Source organism: Lycorma delicatula, chromosome 2 (genome assembly GCF_047948215.1).
Source record: "Lycorma delicatula isolate Av1 chromosome 2, ASM4794821v1, whole genome shotgun sequence".
Classification (NCBI taxonomy): Eukaryota; Metazoa; Arthropoda; class Insecta; order Hemiptera; family Fulgoridae; genus Lycorma; species Lycorma delicatula.
This window is the reverse complement of record NC_134456.1, coordinates 166035691-166047755: the sequence shown is the minus strand read 5'-3', so window position 1 is coordinate 166047755 and position 12065 is coordinate 166035691. Positions and strand designations below refer to the sequence as shown.

General features: G+C 31.6%; 1 protein-coding gene across 1 annotated transcript in view; it reads left to right on the top strand.

Annotated features, from left to right (window-relative positions):
• The window catches only part of LOC142319401 (vitellogenin-6-like), a 98897-nt gene that overhangs the window by 25974 nt on the left and 60858 nt on the right, over window positions 1–12065 (top strand). The window contains exons 9-10 of the mRNA XM_075356643.1: window positions 6474–6664; window positions 9418–9592. Coding sequence (XP_075212758.1) covers window positions 6474–6664; window positions 9418–9592 — 366 coding nt within the window. The remainder of the gene's footprint in view (window positions 1–6473; window positions 6665–9417; window positions 9593–12065) is intronic.

Below are 12065 nucleotides of genomic sequence, written 5' to 3'. Positions count from 1 at the left end.
GAAGTAATTACTTCAAACATTTTGTATATTTATATCAATAACATCTCTTTCATGATTCCACATAAGTCATAAGGTTTCCGTTGTGTTTTCTTCATCCACTCTAACTGATGACCCTAATTGTCAATTTTTCTCTAATTTTTGTTTGAATTAATGAGACAGTTATCATTAGCACACCACTTATGTAACGAAAAACCTCTGCTTTCAAGAATTTCAGATAATCCCTTTGTAATCTTATTGTTTTGTTGATGTCATCATCCCCAGCTTGAAGACCAACAAAATAGAAGTCCCTTTATATTACTTCAAAGGTATGTGGAAATTTACACATACCTTTGAAGTAATACCCTTTGAAGAAAATTTTCCCCATTTTCTTCAGCTAACTGCATGAGTCAAGTAATAAGGAATGCTCTAGGTGCCATGTAATAAGTCACAGTGGTAAGTTAATAAGATATAATTTACTTCTGTGGGTCATCCTTCCATAATATTCATTGTAGGTAATAATCATCTGAGTGACTGTTTTTTGCTTGTACGTTTTAGTAATGTCTCTGATCATAGGGTGTGATCTTTGAATGTCTAGTTGGATGGTTGGACCTATCAATAATATGTCATTCAAGGATACATTATTGCTACACTTGGCTGAAACATTAAATACCATGCGCAGGGGGGGGGAGGGTTCCATTGTGTTTCTACAATCTTTAACTACTGCTTGATACAGCTGATAATAGGACTGTATTCTTAGTTTCAACCAAGTCAACTGTAAATCTTATTGCACTGTATTTAACCTAGGATGGTTGGACCTATCAATAATATGTCATTCAAGGATACATTATTGCTACACTTGGCTGAAACATTAAATACCATGCGCAGGGGGGGGGGGTTCCATTGTGTTTCTACAATCTTTAAATACTGCTTGATACAGCTGATAATAGGACTGTATTCTTAGTTTCAACCAAGTCAACTGCAAATCTTATTGCACTGTATTTAACCTAGATCAATGAATTCTTTCATAAATTTGGCATATTCTTTTTCTGTTAGGCCTTTATCTTTGTTTAACTATCTTTCCAGCTTTAGAAGTCTTGAATTGGCATTTAAAGGTGATTTTCATAAAGGCTCATGGTCTGACTGGTGTAGTAGTTTGACGACAAATCGATCTGAATTTTCCTTTGAAGGGTTTTCACAAAATAATTTTCACTGTGTTCATCTTCTTTGGGTTTAAACATAGGCTCTACAGTCTTCTCAATTTCCTGAAATTTTTGAAGTTGCCATTGAATGCTGGTTGTGCTGGCAGCTATGCAAGCAGTAACATGAAACAAATTTGCTTAGTTTGACAGTGTTTTATAGGTGATCATCCATAAATTATACACCCTAATTTGGTTTCTTGTATGCAGGAAACTCCTTTCCCTATTCTATTCTATCTTGGATTATCAACATAGAAATACCTCTACTGCAATTTGAAAATGTAGTTTCCCTGATGGTTGAACTCTTGATCAGCAAGTTGGATTTTACAAGACAATTACCACTTATTTGTGTCAACATTGGAAGTTGGAATTTCATTTGTAATGCTTGGTAATTTAAAACACATAAGCTCAGAGAAGAAATTTTGATAAAAAAAGACACTTTTACAATACTTAGCACTACCAGAACTGTTACTGATGTCTGAAATGTATAGGTCTGCTGGTTTTTTCTTAATTTTAATCATTATACTAAAAATTCAGAAATAAAATTTGTCTGAGAGCCAGATCTAACAGGACTGTGCACTAGACCAAACTGATCCTCAACCATGTCATAGTCCTTCAAAGCATTGAAGTATTTTGCAATTTTAATCTGTAGCAGCCACCACTACTGGTTTCTACGATTTCCTCGCCTTCTTCATACAGAATTTGCGACTCTTCTGTATGAATTCTGTATTCTTCTGTATGAAGAATCTGTATTCTTCATACAGATTTTATCTCTTTCAATATGTAATAGAGTATAATGGTGAGCTCTACAGTGTTTGTGCTTATACTGGTGTAATATCTAGTTATCTGGTTCTTCTTGAGGCAATTAAAACAAAGATATGTTGTATGGAAAGAGATATTCTATCAGTAATAGTCATATTGTAAAATTTATTACACTTCTGTAAGGCATGATTTTTAATACAATACTAGCAAACATTTTTATATTACTTTTTTTTATTTGAGCATAATGTGTATATGATATGGAAAAGGTAGAAGACGTGATTGGTGTTGCCAACTTGTTAAATTTTTTGGGTTTGAATTGATGGATGAATAGCAGAACTATTTTATAATATTTCACTTTGTTTTTCCAGAGATGGTATAAAATCATTGATGTTTGGAAATTCTTCTGCCTTAAGACTCATTTTCCAGTTCCTTATTGTGTTTGGGTTTAAGAAATGTGAAATCATTTGAATTAAAATTAATTCACTATAATTTATCCCAAGAGTCTTTAAGCATTTATACTGTTAGATAGTTTGTCAATAAATAAGGCATGCAAAAAACTTTACTTTCAACACAAAAGGAACTAATAAAATTGATACAAGTCATTTTGCCTTTGTGCATCCTGCTTGAATCAATGAATATATTTCTTCATTTCATGTTCTTTCGTGATGGCTGATTTTTTCCCATGATAAATACAAACATTTCATATAAAAGGATAAAACATAGAAATAATAGATTAAATTATGTAGTTTAGAAAATATGACTGAATGTTCAGTCATATGCTCAGTGATACAGAGTAGCTGGACCGAAGGTGCAACCATATCGGAGAGGTATCTGTTGAGAGCCAGACTAAGGAATGATTCCTGAACGAGGGCAGCAGCTCTTTCAGTGGTTATTAAGGACGTAAGTCGGGACGACTTAAACGGCCATATCAACATCACTCAGTCTTCTGAGTACTGCGCAGCTGAAAGCAATGGAAAACTACAGCTGCTTTTTTTTCCAAGAAAATGTAGCTCTCTGCATTTTCATATAGCAATGATGGAGGCGCCTTCCTTGGTAAAATATTCCGGAGGTAAACTAGTCCCCTGTTCGGATCTCCGGGTGGGGACTACTAAGGAAGGGGTCAACAGAAAATTAAAAAATAACATACTACGAGTCGGAGCGTGGAATGTTAGAAGTTTAAAAAAGGTTGGTAGGTTAGAAAATTTAAAGAGGGAAATGGATAGGATAAATGTAGATGTTGTAGGAATTAGTGAGGTTCGGTGGGAAGAGGAAGGCGACTTTTGGTCAGGTGATTTTAGAATAATTAACTCAGCTTCAAATAATGGGCAAGCAGGAGTAGGATTCGTAATGAACAAGAAGATAGGGAAGAGTTTAGAGTATTTCAAAATGCATAGCGATAGAATCATTGTAATAAGGATAAAATCAAAACCTAAACCGACAACGATTGTTAAAGTCTATATGCCTACAGGCGCCCATGATGATGATGAGGTAGAATGTGTATATGAAGAGATGATGAAGCAATTAAACACGTAAAAGGAGATGAAAATTTAATAATAGTTGGAGATTAGAATGCAAGTTTTGGAAAAGGCAAGGAAGGAAATATAGTGGGTGAATACGGGCTGGGCAAAAGGAATGAAAGAGGGGACTGACTTATAGAGTTTTGCACGAAGTATAATTTAGTAATTGCCAACACCCAATTTAAAAATCATAATAGAAGAATATACACTTGGAAAAAGCCAGGCGATACTGCAAGGTATCAGATAGATTATATCATGGTTAAGCAAAGATTTAGAAATCAACTCCTTGACTGCAAAACTTACCCTGGAGCAGACATTGATAGCGACCATAATTTGGTGATAATGAAATGTAGATTGGGGTTTAAAAACCTGAAGAAAAGGTGTCAGATGAATCGGTGGAATTTAGAAAAGCTTGAGGAAGAGAAGGTAAAGAAGATTTTTGAGGAGGACATCGCAAAAGGTCTGAGTAAAAAAGATAAGGTAGAAAATGTAGAAGAAGAATGGGAGAATGTTAAAAAGGAAATTCTTAAATCAGCAGAAGCAAACTTAGGCGGAATAAAGAGAACTGGTAGAAAACCTTGGGTTTCAGACGATATATTGCAGCTGATGGATGAACGTAGAAAATATAAGAATGCTAGTGATGAAGAAAGTAAAAGGAACTATCGGCAATTAAGAAATGCTATAAACAGAAAGTGCAAACTGGCGAAAGAAGAGTGGATTAAAGAAAAGTGTTCAGAAGTGGAAAAAGAAATGAAGATTGGTAAAATAGACGGAGCATACAGGAAAGTTAAGGAAAATTTTGAGGTACATAAATTAAAATCTAATAATGTGTTAAACAAAGATGGTACACCAATATATAATACGAAAGGTAAAGTCGATAGATGGGTGGAATATATTGAAGAGTTATGTGGAGGAAATGAATTAGAAAATGGTGTTATAGAGGAAGAAGAGGAAGTTGAGGAGGATGAAATGGGAGAAGCAATACTGAGATCTGCATTAAAGAGAGCATTAAAAGATTTAAATGGCAGAAAGGCTCCTGAAATAGACGGAATACCTGTAGAATTACTGCGCAGTGCAGGTGAGGAAGTGATTAAGAGATTATACAAACTGGTGTGTAATATTTATGAAAAAGGGGAATTTCCGTCAGACTTCAAAAAAACTGTTATAGTCATGATTCCAAAGAAAGCAGAGGCAGATAAATGTGAAGAATACAGAACAATTAGTTTAACTAGTCATGCATCAAAAATCTTAACTAGAATTCTATACAGAAGAATTGAGAGGAGAGTGGAAGAAGTGTTAGGAGAAGATCAATTTGGTTTCAGCAAAAGTATAGGGACAAGGGAAGCAATTTTAGGCCTCAGATTAATAGTAGAAGGATTAAAGAAAAACAAACCAACATACTTGGCGTTTATAGATCTAGAAAAGGCATTCGATACCGTAGACTGGAATAAAATGTTCAGCATTTAAAAAAAATTAGGGTTCAAATACAGAGATAGAAGAACAATTGCTAACATTTACAGGAACCAAACAGCAACAATAATAATTGAAGAACATAAGAAAGAAGCCGTAATAAGAAAGGGAGTCCGACAAGGATGTTCCCTATCCCTGTTGCTTTTTAATCTTTACATGGAACTAGCAGTTAATGATGTTAAAGAACAATTTAGATTCAGAGTAACAGTACAAGGTGAAAAGATAAAGATGCTACGATTTGCTGTTGATATAGTAATTCTAGCTGAGAGTAAAAAGGATTTAGAAGAAACAATGAATAGCATAGATGAAGTCCTACGCAAGAACTATAATATGAAAATAAACAAGAACAAAACAAAAGTAATGAAATGTAGTAGAAATAACAAAGATGGACCACTGAATGTGAAAATAGGAGAAGAAAAGATTATGGAGGTAGAAGAATTTTGTTATTTGGGAAGTAGAATTACTAAAGATGGACGAAGCAGGAGCGATATAAAATGCCGAATAGCACAAGCTAAACGAGCCTTCAGTAAGAAATATAATTTCTTTACATCAAAAATGAATTTAAATGTCAGGAAAAGATTTTTGAAAGTGTATGTTTGGAGTGTCGCTTTATATGGAAGTGAAACTTGGACAATCGGAGTATCTGAGAAGAAAAGATTAGAAGCTTTTGAAGTGTGGTGCTATAGGAGAATGTTAAAAATCAGATGGGTGGATAAAGTGACAAATGAAAGGTATTGCGGCAAATAGATGAAGAAAGAAGCATTTGGAAAAATATAGTTAAAAGAAGAGACAGACTTATAGGCCACATACTAAGGGTACCTGGAATGTCGCTTTATTATTGGAAGGACAGGTAGTAGGAAAAAATTGTGTAGGCAGGCCACGTTTGGAATATCTAAAACAAATTGTTAGGGATGTAGGATGTAGGGGGTATACCGAAATGAAACGACTAGCACTAGATAGGGAATCTTGGAGAGCTGCATCAAACCAGTCAAATGACTGAAGACAAAAAAAAAAGACTGAATGTATAACGTTATCAACTTATACATACTCCATTCATATTACTAAATAAAGAAAACATAACACACTTTCCGCATAAGAAAATTATCCAAAATACGTTTCATTATTTTGAGAATGTGTCATGTAATATTAAATAATTTTAATTAAAAAAACATATTATTTATGTTTTTTTTCATTTTAAATAATTTTTTTTTCTTTATTTGTGAAGTATTACCTTAAAAGATAAAGTTAAAAGATTTAGTTTAACCTTGTTAGAAGTAATGATGTGTGGTAAATAATTATCCATAACAAATTTTCTGAAGAAGAAAGTCAAGAGACATATCTTCAGTGCAAGATAGGTTTTTAAAAATTGCCCTTTATATTGCTCCATGAAACTTATGTTGCCTCTTAAGTTGCAAAAATAAGGAAAATTTCTATTATTACTTCTAAATTTTGTTAATAAAATTACTGATTAATATCTAAAATCTCTGATTATTCTATTTTCAAGATAATTTAAGATCTTTTATAACTTATCTTAATGTCATTGTTTCAGGTATTTGAGAAGCTTGAAAAAGGAGCTGCTTATTTAAAAGAAAACCATTTAATTGATGATATAGAAAAAATCTCTCATTCTCCAGTAATAAATCAGTTGTTAATATCTCTAAGATACCTTGATTTAAAATATATTGAAAAAATTTTCAATAAAGTATGTTCTGTTTCATCAGCAGATGATGTTGTAAAAAAGTAAGTTCAATTATTTTGTTTAGCTGTGTTTTTAACTTTAAAAAAATTAATATAAATGATTTTTCTTTTTTTTGCATATTTCTGAATAATAAAGTTTATACGTCACTGACTACCCAATTACAAGGTCATTGAAAAAGGTTGCAGAAATTTAAACAAATCTTACTCAGAAACTACTAAAGATAATCAAAATTCACCAACTCAAAAAGTTCAACTTGCCATTTCTGAATTTTGAGTGCAAAAATTATTCTGTTTAGAATGCCTATTTGATTACTCCTGTCAGCTTTAGGTCAATTTTGATTTTATCTCAATCCATTTTATCTCATCTGCATTTGCTTCACTTCTGCTTTCATAGAATTCTACTATTTACTTTATGAGTCTGTCTGGCTTCATATAATGAGTCCATAAAATTTCAATCTGTGTTTTCTACTGTCCATGTAAATGTTTGTGTACTACTTAATTTTCTGATTGCTTCTGATTCTGTGTTGTTCACCAGTATGTTTTGTTCCTACAATATTTCTCATTATTTTGCATTCCTTTTTCTTAAATGTTTTCTTTGTCTGCTTTTCTATTCAAAATGAGTGGTTTTTGATCCATATAAACATACTGGTTTAATGACTGTGTTGTAATGCCGTAACTTTATATGTATAGAGATGCATTTTTTGTTATAAATGTTATGGGTGAGACAATCTGTGAATTCCATTTTTTGGCATCAATTTCATTGGCTGTTTTTCCAATTCTGTTTTCTTGAATTGTTTCAGCAAGATATTTAAATTGTACAATTCATTTGATTTTACCATATTTAGATTCTGTATATTTCGGTGCTTGTTTGTTGCTGGTAGTGTTCTATTTTTTTCTAATGAAATCTAAAGGCTGACTTTTTCTGTGGATTCTTTAAAGTTGTTCAATCTGTTTTTGTGCTGTTGAAATGTTACAAGTTAAGATTGCTAAGTCATTCGCAAATACTAGGGAGTCTATTTAGTTTTCCTCTGCCTAATGTGATTGGTTGATGAATTTTGGGTATTATTTTTTTTTGGCTATTCTTGTATCACTTTCTTGAGGACGCAGTTAAACAATAATTAATTTTATTTATGTTTAGGCTCTTCAAATAAGACTGATTTTACGATACTTTTTTATTTATTAGAAAAGGTTACTGTGATAATCGTGTTGTAATTTTTCCATATACTTGAATGGAAAATTTTTCTAATGGAAAAATTTCTAAATTTGAAAATTGTTTTTAATTCTACTATGCTAATTGTTTTACTAAGAGTCATCGAAAAAGGTTACAGCAATTTAAAAAAAATTATATCTCAGAAACTACCAGAGATAACTAAACAAGTATTTTTTTTAAAAATTCACCAACTCAAAAAGATTTTTTATATTCTTAGAGTGTTTCAATATGAGTTCCATTGGTTGCTTTGCAAATATCCAGCCAATAATCGACTTCTGCCCAGGTCCAATGAGTCATTGCAGGCGCAACTGTGGCAGTAGCAGCGTTGATCCATTGTCTTAAATGTTATACATCCTTGATTTTTTCACTATAGACAATGTTTTTAACATATCCACATAGAAAAGGTCTAGCAGTGTCAAATCTGGGCTTCCCAGAGGCCAAAGCACAGTACCAGCCCTACCAAACCAACAATTAGGAAATGTCTCATTAACAGCGCTCAAACACCTAGACTAAAGTGTGGGGATGTTTTCCTGCAAGTTGACCAAATTGAACAAGAAATTAATGTTGCTGTAATGTTTCAACAAGATGATACGTCTCTATACTTTAGCATTCGACGCGCCCTCATTGAAAAATTCTCTAATTGTTGGATTGGTAGGGCCGACTCTGTACTGTGGTCTCTAAGAAGCCCTGGTTTAACATTCCTAGCTTTTTTTTATAGGGATACATTAAAAACATCGTCTGCAGTGAAAACATCAGGGATGTACAATATATAAGGTAATGGATCATTGGTGCTATTGCCACAGTTACGCCTGCGATGATTCAGTGGACCTGGACAGAAATTGATTATCGGCTGATTGTTTGCAGAGCGACCAATTGGGCTCATATTGAAATATTCAAAGGTATGTAAAAACCTTTTTGAGTTGGTGAATTTTAAAAAAAATACTAGTTTGATTATCTCTAGTAGTTTCTGAGATATAATTTTTTAAATTGCTGCATCCTTTTTTGATGACCCCGTATTGGATAGTTACAGCATCACAACATGCAGGCCAATTACTCTGACATTCAAAATATTTTGTATGAAAATTCAAGAAAATTAGTTGAAAACTGAGCTTAAAAAAATAAAACTCACATTCCAGAGAACATTTCATACATTTCTTTACTTTACATTCCTTTTTATATTTTCTTAAGATATTCTAAACCGTTATAAGTTATTCTTCTAAGTTAGTGCTTCTTGAAAACAGCCTTTTTTTAAATACTCATTTTTTTGTTGGATAATCTATCTTTTAAATAAAATGAGAAATATAACAAGTGGAATTAAATGAACTTAAATGGTGAAATAAAATCAACTTCAACCTCTCTAAAATGTGAGAAAAAACTAGTTTTTCATTTCTAATTAAAATTTTAACGTTTTGAAGTAGTGCTAAATTAAAACTTAGTTAGTTGTTGGAGCCTATTTTTAAATTTGCATTGACTTTTATAGTTTGGAATTTGAATTTTTTTTTTTAGTGCAAAATTTTTTAGGTTGGTTTTATTCTTTATAAACAGTTTATTCTAAGTTTTAAAATGTTTAAAATTTTGTTTTTAGGAATTTTTTTTTACAAATATTACCAATGATTGGAACAGAGTCATCCCTGTCATTTATTGAGACTTTACTTAAGAACAAAAACAACTTAATTACTGACAATGAATTGCTCCATATTTTAAACATAATGCCATTCTATATTGTGAATTATGAATTGAGATTACTTGATAAAATGCAGGTAAGAACTGTTTATTATGATCAATTTACTAATTTAAGCTAATGTTGCTTTGTCTTAAAATTATATTAATTAAAAAATTATATTATATGAGGGCGGTCCAGTAAGTAACTCACGTTTGTGTCTAGCGTGAAGATGGGTGGGGATATAGCTGCCATCTTGGTGTCAAAACATTTCTACACACAGTACACATCAAGCTGTCATAGCGTGTGAACTGAGATTTTTTTTACTTTGTTCATTGTGAATTATTGAAATATGCGCTTCAATAGAAAATCCTACAAGTTGTGAGGTGCGTTCAATGATTAGGTTTTTACTGGCAAAAAACCTCAAACCAATTGAAATTCATCTGCAACTTTGTGAGGTGTATGGAGATGGAATAATGAGTGAAGGTGGAATGAGGCAGTGGTGCATTCAATTTAAAGATGGCCACACCAATGTTCATGATGAGGACCGCAGTGAGACCATTATGGTCCTCATTAAGGCTAGGCCAATGCCTAGCCTTGTGACTGATGAAAATCAAAAATAAAATTCGTGAAAATCACCGCATTACGATTTTGAAACTTTCACTTAATTTCTCCCAAATTTCACAAATTTTACTGTATGAAATTGTATCGGAGAAGCTTAGTTATCACAAGTTTTCTGCAAGATTTGTACCAAAAATCTCAGGCAGCATATTTCTACAGAGATATTTGTACTTATCATTATGATAAGTGCTTCAATTTAAGTGGTAAGATTGTTCTTTTCAGATGTATATAATAAAATTTATTTTTTTATTTGGTTGGTTTTTTATTTTAAAAAGTAAGTTACTTTCTGGACAGCCCTCTTATTATAAAATTATATTATTTAAATTATTTAAAACTGTATTATTTTTTATTAGGAGCACATTTAAGCATTTAATTTTATTTTTAAATATGAACAAAACTAAGGAAGATAAAAAATTTATTATAACCTAATAAAATCAACAAGTGCAGGGAAATTTTCGTATTATTGAATTGAATAACTACCTGACTTTATCTAACCTGTTGAATAATGTAAAATTTATATACTGCACAAGTTTCCATGAGTTATTTAAATAATTTTTCCCTTGATAAAAAAATTAGTTAGCAAAATATTGATTGCAGTATTATGTACATATTACTTAGATTTAGAGGAATGTTTCTAGTGCAGGTTATTAGACCATAGGGAAGTATTATATTATTCAGCTGTAAATGCAGCATTCTTACATGACCCTTTTTACCTAGTTAGCTGTCTTTCACCTATTTATCTTTAACTTATACAACTGCTATTAATGATACATACGTTTTTTCATGAATTTGGTTATTTAAACCCAGGATCAGCAATCTTTTTTACAACGGGCCAGCTACAAATTTAAAAATTTTGTGCAGGCCGCATATAAGAAACATTAAAATATGAATACTAGCTGATAAACACAAATTATCTCGTTGTTAACAAAATAACAACCCTATAAAAAAGTAACATAAATAAAACACATAATAGAAATACTATAAAAAAACAATAAAAGGTAATTATTATGGGAAAAATTCTCAAACAAATTTTAATGAGAAGTTTGGCATTGGTTCTCTGCAACCAATTGGTCTATATTTGTGAATATAAATAACACAGCAACTGGCATGTAGCTTTCCAATCATATATCATTTAGCCTTGATCGATTGTCTCTTTTAATTATATTCATTGCAGAAAATAATTGCTCGCAAACATAAGTATTTCCAAAAGTGTCATGATATGCATTACATGTGTGATTAATCATGGGAATTTTTGAAAAATCATGTAATTTTGATGCAACTTTTGGATGTCCACATTCTGAAATTTATTCCTCAATCCACTGTCGTTTTGTAAATCTATCAGTTCCATTTGTTACTCATCTGGAATTGTTTCCACGTGTATATTAAATGGCGAGAAAAAATGATTAAAACTAAGAACAGTTTTTCAGATTTAAATATTTTAAATCGTGATTCAAATTTGGATATTAATTTCGTTATTTGCTGTGTATATTTTTATGTTTCTGAAGGAGTTTTTTTTCACAAGTGTGGAAAATGTGATGTGTTATTTGACAATAGTTGTTTGTTCCAAAGTTTGAATTTGCTTTCAAAAGCTTTAATCTTATCAAACATGTTATGTTTAAACTGGCTTTCTCTTTGAAGTTCCATATTTAAGTCAATCAAATGCTGAATTATATTGACGAGAAAGGCAAAATCACACATCTATTCTTTATTGTTGAATTGGGAAAATGGATATTCTATAATTTCCACAAACAGCTGAGTTCCACAAATAATTATGTCACCTTTTTCACTTTCAAAATCGTTTAAAAATTGTTTAAATTGGTAGTAATTTAATGCTTGAGATTTGAGAAAATTAATAGGTTTTATTGTAGGCATGGGGACATTTGGCATATTTAAAATTTTTGTGCACAGATTCTGTTGGTGAATTATGCAGTGAATAATAAATATTTCTCTCA